Source organism: Hemiscyllium ocellatum, chromosome 39 (assembly GCF_020745735.1).
Source record: "Hemiscyllium ocellatum isolate sHemOce1 chromosome 39, sHemOce1.pat.X.cur, whole genome shotgun sequence".
In the NCBI taxonomy this organism is placed as follows: Eukaryota; Metazoa; Chordata; class Chondrichthyes; order Orectolobiformes; family Hemiscylliidae; genus Hemiscyllium; species Hemiscyllium ocellatum.
In genome coordinates, this window is record NC_083439.1 from 9,927,188 (window position 1) to 9,943,809 (window position 16,622).

At 42.2% G+C, this 16,622-nt stretch overlaps 1 protein-coding gene across 2 annotated transcripts in view; it reads left to right on the forward strand.

Annotated features, from left to right (window-relative positions):
• LOC132834406 (synaptic vesicle glycoprotein 2B-like) overlaps positions 1-16,622 on the forward strand; it is a 54,443-nt gene that overhangs the window by 30,365 nt on the left and 7,456 nt on the right. For both annotated transcript variants that reach the window (XM_060853302.1, XM_060853303.1), the window contains exons 6-10: positions 232-342; positions 4,746-4,834; positions 6,945-7,109; positions 8,089-8,222; positions 10,721-10,927. In XM_060853302.1, coding sequence (XP_060709285.1) covers positions 232-342; positions 4,746-4,834; positions 6,945-7,109; positions 8,089-8,222; positions 10,721-10,927 — 706 coding nt within the window. The remainder of the gene's footprint in view (positions 1-231; positions 343-4,745; positions 4,835-6,944; positions 7,110-8,088; positions 8,223-10,720; positions 10,928-16,622) is intronic.

Below are 16,622 nucleotides of genomic sequence, written 5' to 3' on the forward strand. Positions count from 1 at the left end.
TTCTTTATTTTCTTAAGTTCTCTCCTTCCCCCATCTATCCTGACTTCCTCTCTCTTTGAATCTTCACAGCCGAAGACACGAAGGTATAAAATTGAGTAACAAAACTTCAGGCAATGTTTCCCCCCCGCAGACATCATTCCTTAACTTAGCTAAGAGCAGGAGGCATGGGAGGGGGATTGGATGAATATAAGCAGCAATAAATAAACAAATACAAATTCTCATGTTTCTCAGGTTTCCCACATAAAGACCCCGATACAAATGGATGAATTCATTGAGATTCAGAGCTCAACAGGAACCTGGTTCCAGCGTTGGTTGGTCAGGATCATGACTGTGGTAAAGCAGGTCTGTATAAATCAATCATAAAGCTTTTTTGTTAACTTACCATTCAGGAGAAATGTTAGGTAGACAGAGAAGATTGCAACCCAATGAACCCTTTTCATCTTAAACTTTAAAGAGCTAAGTTATTTGGATAACAGAAAGATTCCAGGAAAGTTGTGGTGTTGTTGCTTTTGTCATCTTTTCATATGGGAGTGAATCACACCATGTTTACCTCCATGTAGAATGGCATTGCCATGGGATTTGAACACTAAACAGAAATGACCTGGTTCTTCACCTCATTGCTGTCTGTGGTAGTTTGCTCACACAGTGAAACACGCACCACGTGCCTGTACAACCGCAGACACTGCCTGTGAAAATTAGCTGGTTGTATATGAGATGTCTTATTTCTTTGTGAAGGAAAAGAAGAACTTGCATTTATATAGCACCTTTCACAACCTCAGGGTATCCCAAAATATTTGAGAGCTGGGCCTCATTCCTGATGAAGGGATTTTACCCGAAACGTTGATTTTCCTGCTCCTCTGATGCTGCCTGACCTGCTGTGCTTTTCCAGCACCACTCTCAGCTTGACTCTAATCTCCAGCATCTGCAGTACCCACTTCCACCTATCCCAAAATATATTGCCAGTTCACTACTTTTTAAAATGCTGTAATGTCAGAATCACAGCGGCCAAATTGCACACAACACAGCTCTCACAACAACAGTATGATAATGTCCAAATTCATGATGTTGGGTGTGAGAAAAACACTAGCTCATGACATCAGAGAGAATGCAACTGCTCTTCCTTGATGTGTTACCATGGTATTTATCTGCTTTAGAGTGCAAACATGTCCTGGTTTAGCATCTCACCTGAAAGGCAGCTCCTCACACCTTCAGGACACAACGTGCCAGCCTGGATTTGTTTCCAGACTCGATCTTGAACCCACAACCTTCTTAGACAGGGCTGAGGATGCTGTCCACTCATCCTTAGCTGATGCTCAATAAAATACAAGTGTTTTCATTTATGTAGCACCAGCAATATTTCAGCTGATCCCAACTAGGCTGAAGAGGATCAGTAAAGTAAGAGTAAAGTGCTGACTAAAATGGTGAAGCCAATGGAAGTAGGTAATTTCCCTCTGGCTTGTACTTTCGTTCAGTTGGATATTAGCTGATTAACTCCATTTGTTCACTGATCGTTATCTTTTGATGACCATAGCTGATGGGATTTCTTTACAATTTTATTTGATTGCATTTCAATGTGCACACTGCAATTTTGCCCCCACTGAATAGGTTCCATCTCGAAGCCAATTGGTTAACATGTTCTTTACAATTCTACAGCCAGACTTTGTATCCTTGTTGCTACCCACAAACCCCATTTTAACTTTAGTTACCAATAACAGATATTTTTAATTAACCTGTTCTGACGTGTTATGACACATTATTGAACTCAGATCTTCCAGCACATTGTTATACTAACCATCCAATTGAATGACTTTGCGGGGGAATCGCATGACCAACTTTTGCTTTCATTCACTGACAAGACCTGCATTTATTGGCCATCTGTAATTGCCCTTAAGATGGTAATGAGCTGCCTTGATGAATCTGCCTGGGGGGGCTTAGTAAACCTTTCAGAGGGGGATAGTTACATGTCAGCTACATTGCCATTGCTCTGGGATCACACATGGATCAGATTGGGTGACAGCAGTCCATATTATTCCTGAAGGGATATTATTGATCCAAATGTTTTGTTTGACAAGTGGCAGACAGTTTCATGGTCACCATTACTGACTCCAGCATTTTATTCCAGACGTATTTGATCAATTATTCATGTCGATGTTATGGACAAGGGCAAACCCCCTCAAAACATTTCAAGAAAGTAGCCCAGACCCTAACTTTGCTCATTGTTTTAAGCAGGTGCAACACGGATATTCCAGAAGGGGTGCAGTTGATCAAACCACAGTTTTAAATAAAACCAAATTTATTTACAAGATTACTGAATGAAACACAAACAATGGAAAACAGAATACACAGTAACTTAATCTATCCAAAAACCCAACAGGCTATACCAACTTAATGATGTTTTTCCAAATACTTGCAACAATTCCTATAAAAAAACACTTTGGCACGAAAGGTAAAATCAATCACAGGTTCTTACAGGAGACAAGTCAGAGAGAGAGAGAGCGAGAGAGAGAGAGAGAATACCAGCCTGGTCCTGTTTCTATGAGTCCAGCAATTTTTACCCCATACTGCTAAACACCAAACCAAACCAGAGAAAAGCTAAGTTGGGAGTACTGGCCACTCCCTTTACATTGTATAAGTGGTTTTTTTTCAAAAACTTGAAAGCCTGTTGCCTGAGGCAGTACCTGTTAGCTATAATCAAACTAGTCCTAAAACCCTTCAATTTAGACTTTTCAGAGCCTGTGTCTTTTACAACATCTCTGAAAAAAAAAGCCAAGGACAACATAGTTCTTTGAGAAGGTGACCAAACAGATGGATGAGGGTAAAGTGGGTGATGTGGTGTATATGGATTTCAGTAAAGCATTTAATTAGGTTCCCCACGGTAGGCTATTGCACAAAATATGGAAGCATGAGATTAAGGGTGACTTAGCAATTTGATCAGAAATTGGCTAGCTGAAAGAAGACAGAGGGTGGTCACTGATGGGAAATGTTGATCCTGGAGTTCACTTACCAGTGGTGTGCTGCAACAATCTGTTTTGGGGCCGCTGTTGTTTGTCATTTGTATAAATGACCTGGATGAAGGTGTAGAAGGATGGGTTAGTAAGTTTGTGGATGACACTAAGGTCAGTGGAGTTGTGGATAGTTGCAGGTTATAGAGGGACATAAGTAAGTTGCAGAGCTGGGCTGAGAGGTGGCAAATGGAGTTTAATGTGGTAGAGTGTGAGGTGATTCACTTTGGAAGGTGCAACAGCAAATAAAAAGTACTGGGCTAATGGTAGTGGTAGTCTTGGTTGTGTAGATGAGCAGAGAGATCTTAGTATCCATGCACATAGATCCCTGAAAGTTGCTACCCAGGTTGATAGGTTGTTAAGTCGTTTTGGAGCCATGAGGTCATGCTGCAGCTGTACAAGACTGGTAAGGCTGCACTTGGAGTGTTATGTACAGTTCTGGTCAGCACATTACAGGAAGGATGTGGAAGCTTTGGAGGAGGTTCATAGGAGACTTACTAGGATGTTGCCTGATATGAAGGCAAGGTCTTATGAGGAAAGATTGAAGGACTTGAGGCTGTTTTCATTAGAGAGAAGAAGTTTGAGAGGTGACTTAATTGGGACATACAAGAGGGTTTGATCGGGTGGACAGTGAGAACCTTTTCCCTTGGATGGTGATGACTAGCACAAGAAGACATAGGGGTGATAGATATAGGACAGATGCCAGAGATAGTTTCTTTACTCAGAGAGTAGTAGGGGCGTGGAATGCACTGCCTGCAACATTAGCAGACTCAATAACTTTAAGGGCATTTAAATGGTCATTGGATAAACATATGGATGAAAATGGAATAATGTAGGATAGGTGGGCTTCAGGTCGTCACAACAACTAGGGCCGAAGGCCCTGTACTGCACTGTAATGTTCTATGTTCCATGTTCTATAACCTTGTTAAAGGAGCAGTATCGCCACATCTCCCCCTTTCAAAAAAATGGACAATCAATACCCAAACATGGCTTCATGTTAAAACTCTTTAATCTTAAACTGGTAGTACTCTACAACACACATGCACATTACATTGACTATAAACATGCAAACACGCACAATGACATTCTCTTTCAGTCTGTTGTACTCCTGCCAATGAACGCCTCTGTTTCTCATTCAAGTCTTGACAATGCATCGGCAATCTCCTCCTGCCACATGCATAATTTTCTCATTGAATGGCTGCAACAACAAGCTCCACCTAAACAGTCTGGTATTTTTGTCCTTAAATTTCTCCATAAAACATCAATGGGTTATGATTGGTCTATATGATTGTCTCAGATACGTTACTGGTAACATAAACATTGAAATGTTGAAATGCCAACACCAAGTTCAAAGTCTGCTTCTCAACCGTCAAATATCTTTTTGTACATTACAGTATTGATCGTTAATCAATATGTTAATCATATCATCCTGCATTGACATTGTGGATTTACTGACCAGTTCATCAGGGCTACCCTGCATTTACTGTCCTTTTTAATCCCTTATTTATGGTATGGTTGCTGATTTAATTCAATGTAAATTGTTGGAATTGTCAGTCTAAAGACCCAATCTTTAAGGTATGAGAGACATTACATGTGACTGTCACTATATGAAAGCTAAACAACATTGTGTTTAATGTTGATACTTTTCTCACTGATTAAGGTGGAATATAATGGTTATAAAACAGTGCCACAGGGGATTATCCACAAGTAGTTTCTGACATTAGGGTTTTGACTATTTTTCAGGTTTGGCAGAACATGTTGCTTTGTTTTACACCTAAGTACAGGATGACAACTCTGTTCCTCGCAGTGGTTTGGTTCACCTTATCGTTCAGGTTAGTGCTGATCTAGCAAAGCATCAACAGTGAAAAATCACTCAGTCTTTAATTTTTATGTTCTCCTGGGAATCGAATTGGATACTGAAACCTGAATTTTCACAACACTAGAGAGCTAAAGATGAGCGGAGCCACAGCTATCTGAGAGAATCTCCTTCCGACTGAGTGATAAGCTCCCCATGCAATACCCTCCACACTTTGGGTGACCAGCGATACCAGGTTTGACAGGACAGTTCTGGTTTCTCGTTAAAACATCCAGCCGTTTCCTCAGGATGGTGCAGATGCTCCCAGTTGACAGATTTCCAATTCATTCTGCAGCAGTGGGATGGTTTGGAATGGAGTTTAAGTTTGCAAATGCTCCGTAAATCACCTGGATCGTCTCACATTCGGCGCAGGGTGTTGCTCTGTTCTGCCAGCGTGGCATTCGATTTACAAAATCCCGATGGTGGCAGAGCAGGTCATTAGAGTGGCTAAGCTAGCATAGGGGACACATGCCTTTGCCAGTCATGGCATATATTATAAAAGCAGGGTTATTATGTTAGAGCTGTACAAGACTTTGGTTAGGCCACAGCTGGAGTACTGGATTGCACTGGATGGATAGCAGATGATATTCAGCAGAATGTTGCCTGAGTTGGAGCACTTCAGGTATGAAGAAAGAACTGGATAAGCTCAGATTAGTTTCTTCAGAACAGAAAGGTTTGAGGGGGTCCTGATTGGGACATATAAGATTACGAGGGGTATGACGGGGTGGATAGAAACCAGCTATTCACCTGAGCTGAAGGGTCAGTTATGAGGGGCAGAATTTTAAGGTGAAACTTGGGAGGTTTAGAGGGAATTTGAGGCAATTATTTTCATCCATCTGGTGGAAATCTGGAAAGTGTCTTGGAAAGCACAAAGAGGAGGTGCCAATGTTGGACTGGGTTGGAGAGGGTCACAAGTGAAGACACCAGATTATGGTCCCAATAGGATTATTTGAAATCACAAGCGTTTGGAGTACTGCCGCTTCCTCAGGTGAAGTTTCAGAAGGGAGCAGAGACAGGAAGCCTCCGAATTTTTAAAATGTACTTAGTTGAGCACTTGAACTGTTGTAATATTCAAGGCTGTGGGCCAAGGGCTGGCAAGTGGGACTAACGTAGACTTGGAGTAGTTTTGCTGGTTCAGAAATGAAGGGCCAAAGGGCATTTTCTGTGTTGTATGATTCCATGATAACTTCTGCACAGCTCATCAGGGTGAGGCAGACAGCAAGTGGGCAGCAGAAGTATATGAACTAGAACAGGAGGAGGCCATTCAGCCTCTCAAGCCTGCTGTACCTTTTGAAATGACCATGGTTGATCTTACCTCAGCCTCAACTCCACAATCCTGCCTGGTCCCCATAACAGGAAAATAGGAAGGCTCTTCTCTGATTGTTGACATCTGCAGGATGTAGTTTCTTCAGGCCCAGGTGGGGAATGAACTTAAAAAGAAGAAATAGTCTCTCAATTTTTCAGGTACGTCAATGATAACAAGCAGAGAGTCTGTTGTACCTGTGGGGATGGCAAAAGGAAGTCTGTCTATGTTGTGAGGGTGCTTCAGGGGAATTTTGGGGTTTTCATTTTTGGAAATCTGGTCACACTATCGACGCATCAAAGCACGCTTGTTGATGACCCCAACTTTCGAAGCTAAACACAACTTGTTGTCACCATGATGTTCACAAGTTAATAATGCAAGTCAACCAATTGGTCAAAGCCAGTATTGATCCCAGACTGAGTCTGGTTTACAAAGTTGAGAGAGCTGGTTAAGGTCAGAAGTCCTAATTTACTGGACTCTTATGTTATTGGTCCCAGAAGAAGAAACAGCAAAAAAAAGAGAAATGAATGTACTGGTTGTATTACAGCATGGTTCAGATGCATACAAACCAGGTTGGACCAGTATGAGTCATTCACAAGTTTCACTGTTTTTTTTTACTTTTTCAGGACTGCCTTCAATTTCAACTTCTCATTCGTTTAACAATTGACAAATAAACTAATGATTAGGCAGCTTTGTCACACTGGATTGAGGCATTTACTAAGTATTAACAGGCTGTGGAACTGTATATTGAATTTTACTCAATTTGGATTCTGCTCTTATTCAGCTACTATGGACTGACAGTGTGGTTCCCGGACATGATCAAGTACTTTCAAAATGAAGAGTATGAATCCAAAATGAAGACATTTCATCAGGAGAGAGTTGAAGACTTTACGTTTAACTTCACACTGGAGAACCAGCTGCATACAGAAGGAGAGTACATCAATGTCAGGTAAACCTACTGTGGAGCGTCAGGCCAGCAGAGTGGGACAAGTATTCACTCTATCTACTGATCAGAATAATCCTGATCTTTTTAACATTCAGTACATTTCAAGCTGTTATCTTGTCAACAGCACAGAGTCTAGAGTTTGAAACAGTATAGACTGTATTATTATGAGACTACAAAGTCCTGGACTAGTGTGGACTACCTTGGATTAGCCAGACTTACATGTGTAGTTTTCTATTGCACCACAAAACCATACCATTAAATCTCATGTAGAGGAATCACATTCAAGTGAAGTCCATTGTAAAATCACAGGGCAAACATTGAGAGGCAGCCAAGAGAGATCTGGCCTGGCAGTCATTGATTTGCCAATCACTGATGTTTTTCTCACTTCTGTCTGGTTGTTGTAGAAGCTTATGCTTGGTGTTACTCAATCAGCTCCAGGCTCTGAACTGCAGAGAGTCCCTGGCTTCATACTAACTCAGTAATTGCTCCTGGGACTATTGGGAAGGAATATAAACAAATAGGATCTTGGCTTTTAAACTGGGAACAAGAGCGAAGATATTATGATCAGTTTATACTGGGCATTAGTTACTGTTATCTGCATTTTGATGGTCATGTCATAGAAAGAATGTTTTTTTAATTCATTCGTAGGATGTGGGCATTGCTGGTTGAGCCAGCATTTATTGCCCAACTCTAATTGAGTTAGTGAGTCACCTTCTTGAACAACTGCATGGGGTAGGTAAATCCACATTGCTGTTAGAAATAACCAGAAAGTAATAGAGAGGTAAAAGATATTTTCCCTTTACACACACTGGGAGTAGTTAGAGCATGTACTGCTGTACCATGAGATGTAGTTGAGGCCATGGGGTCTTGCAGAAAGTATACATACAAATCCAAGCTGCATAATGCTCATTGTGTGACATGTTGTCTTGTGTAATACTCCAAGCCCCTGTATTTTTCTAACTGCAAATTTATTTCTGGACAGATTCATTGGGATTAAATTTAAATCTGTAACCTTTGAAGACTCCTTGTTTGAGGAATGCTACTTTGAAGACATTACATCGACGAACACACACTTTAGGAACTGCACTTTCATAGCGACTCTCTTCTATAACACAGGTCAGCCTTTCGCTGCTTTGTCTGTTCCAATCACTATTCCCATGGGAGAGCTGAGATGTGGAATGATCGTTGTCTCCATTCGCCAATGGCATAAGGAGGTGTCCCATTCTACAAACATAACGAGATGGAAGAAAACAGCCCACCCTCATTAATTAAGACCCACAGATTATAATTTATTAACCCTGATTTTCTACCCATTAGTGAAGGTGCTCATCCTTGCTGATTTGGTAACCCATGGATACCAGATTCCTGTACCCGTTCTCCATGGTTGGTAGTTGTCGATAGTAATAGAGAGGCTCCTTTTGTGAACAGCTGTGTTTAAGAACAGAGCTGATTTCCTCTCTCTGCCACACCCCGTTCCTCCTTCCCAAGCCCAAGGAGAGCTGGGTCCAGTTGGAACCCCTAAGCTGCTATTCTGTATGTGTTCAGTCAATTTCTTTTATTATTAATCACTCATGGGATACAGCCATCAGTGGCAAGGTTGAAGAACACAACCCATCCCCTTTTGGAGCAGATGGTACATTATCTTCTTGAAGCGTTGTAATCTGTGTGGTGTAGGTACAAACTCCATGCTGCATTAAAGAGTTCCAGGACTTTGACTCAGCGATGGTGAAAAAATTGCAGTATGAATGTCCAAGTCAAGACGGTTTTTAATGTGGAGTAGAACATGACTGGCGCTCCCAGGCATCTGCTGCCTGCGGTTGAGAGGTTGGGAGATGCTGTAGATGAAATAAGTTTGTCATTCTCCTGAACTATACACAGTGCAAAACAAGGTTTTAGTGTGATAACCTTTATTACAACATTATAGCCTGGAGATTCCAAGATTCTTATTATGCCATGTTTTAACATTCCCTTTACAAATTCCATCTCATGTTTTTTTTTAAATGGCCAGGATTAAAATGCTTGGAGAAAGTGAGGACTGCAGATGCTGGAGATCAGAGTCGAGAGTGTGGTGCTGGAAAAGCACAGCAGATCAGGCAGCATCCCAGGTGCAGGAGAATTGACATTTCAGGCACAAGCCCTTCACCAGGAATGGCCTTTCCCGAAACGTCGATTCTCTCACTTCTCAGATGCTGCTTGACCTGCTGTGCTTTTCCAGCAGCACACTCTCAACCCTTAAAATACTGGGACATGAGCTGGTGTTCTGTGGTAGCATTGTTCTTACCTTTGGGTCAGAAGGTTCAAGTCCTACCTATCGTTCAGATGTATCATAACATGGCTCAACAGCATAATTAAAGAAAGTGGAGAGAGTTACTTGCTTCTGAACTGTATAATAGCATCACTGATAGATATTTATTTGAATTACATTTGCAGCTGTTTCTAATTCAGTTCAGTTCTAAGATAGGATGAAACAAAATGATTAAGATCGCATTGAGTGTGACATAATTAAAAATGGCAGCAAATGATTAATTCTTGAGGCAGATTTGATTATATCTCTGTCACTTCATATAGCAAACTGTAATTAATTTTTAACAGATGGTGTGTTTATGTTGTCTGTGTTAACCTAATAAGTATTACCCGCCTGACTTGGATTCAAATCCAAAGGTGGAAAAGTCAAATAATTCCTTTAATCTGATGCTGAAATTTGTCCTTTCTTGGGATTCCAATTGCAATGAGTAAAATAGAGGGATGCATTTTTCTTGTCTAGACTAAAGGCATTTGGCCAAATTGAAGGTTGTAGATGCAGGAAATCTGGGAAAAGAATAGGGATGAGGAGAGATGGCCAGTGGAAGAGGGAAGAACACAGTTGTGTTGTGGGATGGATGGGTCAGACAGAGATAGAGAGAGAGAGAGAGAGCCATGGGGAGAGGCGGAGAAAAAGAGAGATGGAGAAAGAGGAGCTTTAGAATAATGGAGAAAGGGATGATTTCACAGTGAAGAAGGAAAAAAACCATCAGCATTGCTAAAGAGAAAACATACCAATAGCACCGTGTACACGAGAATGTTATTAGTAAATATTTTAATCAGCCTTATCAAGCACACTGTGACACACCTCTGTAGCAGGTCGGACTGGAACCTAGATCTCCTGTCTCAGAAATAAGGTCACTACCATTGCTCCACAAGACCCCATCAAACGTGCACACTTTTGTCTACACACAGCCGATTGCATAGAGATCAGCTTGGGTGTCATTAATAATCTTACAAAGACAGGCTCAGGCAATAAAGGAGTTTTGTTTTGTTTTGGTACATTTGTCAAATGTTGTTTCCAGCGAGATTTTATCTTTATTAAGAAGAAAAATGTCCGTGAGGGGAAGTGGGAAAGCTTTTTCACTTTAGGTGACACATTATTGATGTCCAGCTCTCCCAGATCTGTTATGTCAAAGCTCCCTTTCCAATGTGCCATGTAGTTACCCTCACGTCTGGTATATCACAAGGAGGCATTCAGAATGGAGCTCCTCCTTGCTTTACTCCAGAAAGGTGCCTTCACCCACATTGTGGACGAGTATCCCTTCATATATCTCGCATGCCATCACATAGAACTCTTCTTTCTTTTGCAGATCTGTTCAAGACGCGATTCGCTCACAGCAGATTTATAAACAGCACGTTCCTCCACAATAAGGAAGGCTGCCAGATCGATTTCAGTGATGATGCTGAAACTGCATTTCTTACTTACCTGGTCAGTTTCCTGGGCTCTTTGGCTGTGTTGCCGGGAAACATTGTGTCTGCACTCTTTATGGATAAAATCGGAAGGATTAAGATGATTGGTGAGTTGTCATTGGCAACCTCATAAAGAGTCAATCTTTTGATGGGAAAGGTGGGAGCTGAGTGAGATCTAGGGTGTTAATTGGCTCGTTGCTCAGTGTGTGGGTTGGGGGTAATCCTGGGCCATGCATTTTGTTTACAAAGCCACTATAGCACAGAATGAGGCCATTCAGCCTATTGAGTTCATGCTAGCTCTCTATAGAGCAATCCAGTCAGTCCCATTCCCCTGTAACCATGCAAAATTTATTTCCTTCACTGGGCCATCCAATTTGCTTTTCAAACCATTGATTGTCTCTGCTTGTGCCGTCCTCCCAGGTAGGGAGTTCCATTATCACTGCATTTGTCCTTACATCTTCTCTGCCTCTCCTCTGCAAAACCTTAAAGCTATGTTTGCTAGTCCTTGTACCACCAACAAAAAGGAACACATTTTCTTTGTCTGCTTTAAACCTGGCATAACATTGTGCGCCTCATATCTTCCCTCAAACTCCTTTCCTCCAAGGAGAATAATCTAACTCAGCCATTCTCAATGGGCACTGTATGACCCCCTTAGGGGCCCACAGACTGAAAACTGTGAGAAGGGGAGCCCCAAGGGTTTATAGACCCTCTGGTAACTGAACCGATGAAACACCTCATTTGGAGCTTACAGAGCTTACAGAAAAGCACCAAGCTCAAGGATCGCATTAAGCCTGATAGATGTTTAATTTCATACGGTCTTTTTTTTTAAGTTTTGTCCAGCATGTCAGAATGTTCAAGGTTTCCTGAAGTTCAATAATAAATGACTTTCTGCCTATCTGTCTGTGTTGTATCCCTGTTTAAAAGGGGGGCCCTGGAACCTGAGAAGAGCTCCTAAGGGAGCTGTTGCCAAAAACCAATTGAGAATCACTGATCTAATCTAACCTTCGAACTGAGCTCACTCATTCCTGAAAGCCTTACATCCTTTTTAAAAGTGTGGACCAGAACTGGCTGCAGTGTTGGTCCACCCAGAAACTTATAATTGGGAACACCCGTTTCAGACAGAGATGAGGAGGAATTTTATTGCTCTCAGACGATAGTAAATCTGTGGAATTCTTCATCACCAAAGGCTGTGCAGGCTGGGGCATGAAGTGCCTGTTATTTTTCTTCCTCTGATTACTTTTTCTAAAATCTAACCCATCACTGATTAAATAGCTCGATGTGTCGTTGGTCAGTATGTCCTTATACGATTTCTTATAGCTTTGATGTCAGATGGTTCTCCCTTCCTTGAGATAGTTGAGCCTTTGGAATGAATTATTGGTTGTGTGTGATATGGTGCATGCTTACCCTTTCTCTAAGCGGGAGCTGGGCCAAGTATTCTTGACCATGGACGATCTGGGACAGGTTTGATGGAGTTGCTGGCCTTTACGTATCTGTCATTTTCATCTAACTGTGTTCAAACATGTGAGGCAGTATTCCCTTGGGAGTTCTCCTGAAGGATGTTTGGCAGGAGATCCATGAAACATCTTGAGAAACACTGCTACATTTCCTGTTTCTCTTGAGTTCCCATGAAACTTCTTGGAGACAGAGGAACCCCTTGGGAAAGCCAACCTCTCAGTGATTAAAATGCTAGTTTGTGTTGATTGGTCTTTGAGCGCAGGTTCTGGGAGGGCAGACTGAAGGCTGTGGGAAGGCATCAACTGGAGTGTCATAGAGATTTACTTGATGCGGCAAAGTGAAGTCCTTTCAGTCCTGAATGTAGCAATGGGATAGTAAAGACTGAGGGTCAGTGCCAGGGTGATGAACTGTCATCATCACTTACACTGAGACTTGTCACCTTCAAAAAGGGATATCACAGAGAGAATGTTATGGAGGATTGGATGAAATTGGTTGGGTTAGAAAAGGTAGAAGTAGAATGTACTTTTCAGAGTGAGGTGACCGCCTAGTGGTATTAACACTGGACTGTTAATGCAGAGACCCGAGGAAATGTTACTGGAGACCAGGGTGGAATTTGTATTTGATAAAACTCTGGATTTAAGAATCTCATGATAACTGTGAGTCAAATGTCAGGAAAATTCCATCTGGTTCACTCATGTCGTTTAAAGATTACAGAATGGAAACAGACCCTTTGGTCCTACTCATCCATGCTAATCAGCTCATTCCATACATACACCACTCTCTGTGTGAAGCAAGCTGTCCCTACGGTCCCCTTTAAGTCTCTCCCCTCTCACATTAACCCTATGCCCTCTACTTTTGGAAGAAATTGCTACCCTTACCTGGTCTGGCCTATGTGTGACTCCAGACCCACATCCATGTGGTTGATTCTCAACTGCCCCCTGGGCAATAAATACTGCCTGGCCAGTAATGCCCTCATCCCATAAATGAACAGAAAAACAATGGATGGAGCAAGTGAACAAAAGGCTGCAATTCTTGGGCTGGAACTGAAGGAATGATGAAGTGTTTTAATTGGAGGACTCCATGTTACATGTCCTGGCAACGCTAAGTCAAAGGCACTTTCTGTATTGATAGAAAATCTGATAAAACCTGCTCTCAGTGGGGACAAAGAGAAGCCATGTCAGTCCTTGAAAGAGTTTTAGGAATCAGGAATTCATTGCGTAGCCATTACTCTGTGAAACTGAGATGCAATGAGTTTCATCGCATCATTCAGTTGTAAAATGGCGGATAGTGCTTTACCTCTGTTGACACCGCAGACTTCCTGGTGACCCTGTCCTTGTGCAGTTTGCTTGGGCACCTGTAAGATCGGGAAATTTTGTTGGGGGTGAAGGGATGAGCAGAATTCATCGTTCAGCCGAGTGTTCGCCATTCTCCTACAGCGCTGTCACTGTTGTTTGGCAGATTGTCCAGGTGGTCAGGAGACCCTTTAAAGGCTTTCATCTACTGCACTGTACTGTCACTGGCCTTCACTATGGTGATCTGCCACTTGTTTCTGGTCCAATGGCTCTACGACCATTGTCACCATGTAGCAAGATGAGGGTTTGGGCAGAAGATAGGATTCTGGCTAAAGTTGACTTTAATGGAATTACTCAACAACAGACGTCCTAATGATTGTAGAAAGTATTGAAGAATCTCACTTTGGGTATTATATGAAGGAGTGGGCAGGTAAGGGGGAGTTCAATAGGCCACCTATGGAGAGAAAGTAATTTTCAAAGAAGACACATCTCCAATCGCAAGAGCTACAGTTCTGATTTGGTATTAGGACTATTTTAGCTGATAGATAAATCTTGCAAAATTGATTGAAAATATTTAAGAAAGGGGTTTAAATGAAAAAAGCAATGGCAGATATACTACTCTGGATCAATACTTTCTGCTTCAATTAAAGAAGAAATTCACTCTTTTATGGCCTTGCCTGTGTAACGAAATAGGCTTAAGGCAAGCATGATGAAGCTCAGGCAGTTAATGGATTTTCTCATTTCTGCAATTCCTAACAGATCTGAAGCCAGAGAGAAATTTCAGTCAGGCAGACCTGTCACTTTTATGATCAGTTATGGCCAACATACAGAATGTAGTAAACCCACGAGGCACGCTTTGTCGTCTGGTGTTTAAATCACTCAACGACAGAGCTGCCTTCTACAGCTTCCCAGTTTAAACTCAGGAAGGGCTCGAGTCATCTCATTTGTTTATCTCTAAACAGTCCACTAATGGAGCCAAAGGATTCCATGGCTTTCAGAGTGATTACCGAGAAGGTCATTTCTAAAGTGGGTCACTTGTCAAAAAAAGTTATTGATTTAATTCTCTGTTCCCGATATTCATTCAGCCCCCATGTCCTACACTTGCCAGCCTTGGTGTTGTCCTACACAGTGGGCCCTGTCATTAATGTTACATTTTCATTCAAATAGTGAACATTTATGTTTATTTAAGTGCATGCATGGCAGCTTTGTAGAGTATAGGCTTCTCCTGTGTTTAAATTGCTCCAATTTATAGACCCTGCTATTTGTTATCTTGCTGTGTTAGTGAGTTTGACCTTTGATATTCACCGCAGGTTTTCCATTTTCACTTAGTCAGTCTTATCATAGGCAAACCCACTCGCCCCCTATCCTCTGCCTGATCTTGACTATGAGTCGTGGAGAACATTTTCTCTGAGTTTATTTTCCTCCATTTGGTAACCAGCCAGTACCGACCCCGTCACGCCCCAACCCCTGTCTACTCCCCTCAATCACTCCATCCCCTGTCAACCCCCTCTTCTCCACCCTTACCCTTTTACTCCCCTCCTTCCTCCACCCCGTCTACTCCCCTCCTCCCTCCATAACCCTGTCTACACCCCTCAATCACTCCCACCCCTGTCTATTCCCCTCCTCCACCCATACCTTGTCTACTCCTCTTCTCCCCCATACCCCGTCTACTCCCCTTGATCACTTCTACTCCTGTCTACTCCCCTCCACTCCTATCCCTGTCTACTCTCCTCAATCACTTCTACCCTATCTACTCTTCTCCTCCACCCCCTCTACTCCTTCCTCTCCCGTAGCTCTGTCTACTCCCTTCCTCCCCCATACCTCTGTCTATTCCCCTTCTCCACCCCCACCCCTATCTTCCACCCTCCTCCACCCTTGTCTGTTCCCTCCATTCCTGAAGGCACCCAACACAAGCCAGGGAACTGCTCCATGGACATCAGATGCCCTCCAGTACTTTGCTCAAAATTCTTTCTCCATGAGCAACCACGTTTAAACTTCCCATATTCGGTATTGGGTCTGCATTATTGGTTTGATTAAGCCTCTTAGAACTTGCAGTGAAGAGAGAGGCTTAATGAGAAATGCATAGAGATGAAAAACTGATCAAAGGATTATTTCAGTGCACTGCCCTGAGCTAGGAAGAGATGGAACATTGTAGATGGCTGCTCTTGATCACTACCCTGTGATTACTGCTGAAGGTACATGACTGTCACGTAGGAACAGGGAGTGATTCAGTTGTTAAACCCTCATATTGCCAACATTCACTGTGTAGGCTTATCCCTAAAATGAGCTGGTCCTATTCTTTGAGAACACCAGCTGGTGCCTGTGTTAATTTGCATCTTTCCAGGAATCAGCAATTCCAAGAACAGAATATTGGAAGAAAAACAAACCAGTAAAATCTATTTATAGGAGCACCTGCTTCGTCTTGATTATTAAGGTCAAAACCAAATGATTATTCAATGCTCCAGGCCTTTTGCATAAAGTGAATAGGAAAGCAAATGGCATATTGGTCTTTCTTCCAAGGCAAGTGAGGTACATGAACATGGAAGTCCTTCTACACTTGTATTGGACTTAAGAGATCACATCTGGAGTGCAATGGGCAGTTTTGGCCCCATCTCTGAGGGTGGATATAGTTGCTTCAGAGGGGATATAGTGAAGATGTGAGATGAGAAGGTTGACCTGTGATAAATTGTTGAGTAAATTGGGGAACTGCTGTCTGCAATTATGAAGAAGAAATGTTTGCCTCATTGAAACATGGAAGCTTAAGAATGGGTTTGACAGGGTATGCAGGAGATGTTGTTGCCCCTGGCTCAGGAACCTTCAAAAGCAGCACTTGGGTTAGTTCTTTAGGATTGAGATGAGGAGGAAATTTCTTCACCCAGAAGCTTGGGAATCTTTTCAATTTTCTGTTACCAGAGGAGTGTATTCAAGGCTGGATTTCTGATCTCTCAGGGATTTAAGGAATATGGCAAGTGGGCAGGAAAGTGAAGTTGATGATGGGAAAGACTCGAGTGTATTAATCCTGCACTTCTTTCTTATGTTCTTAAATAAGTGCTTC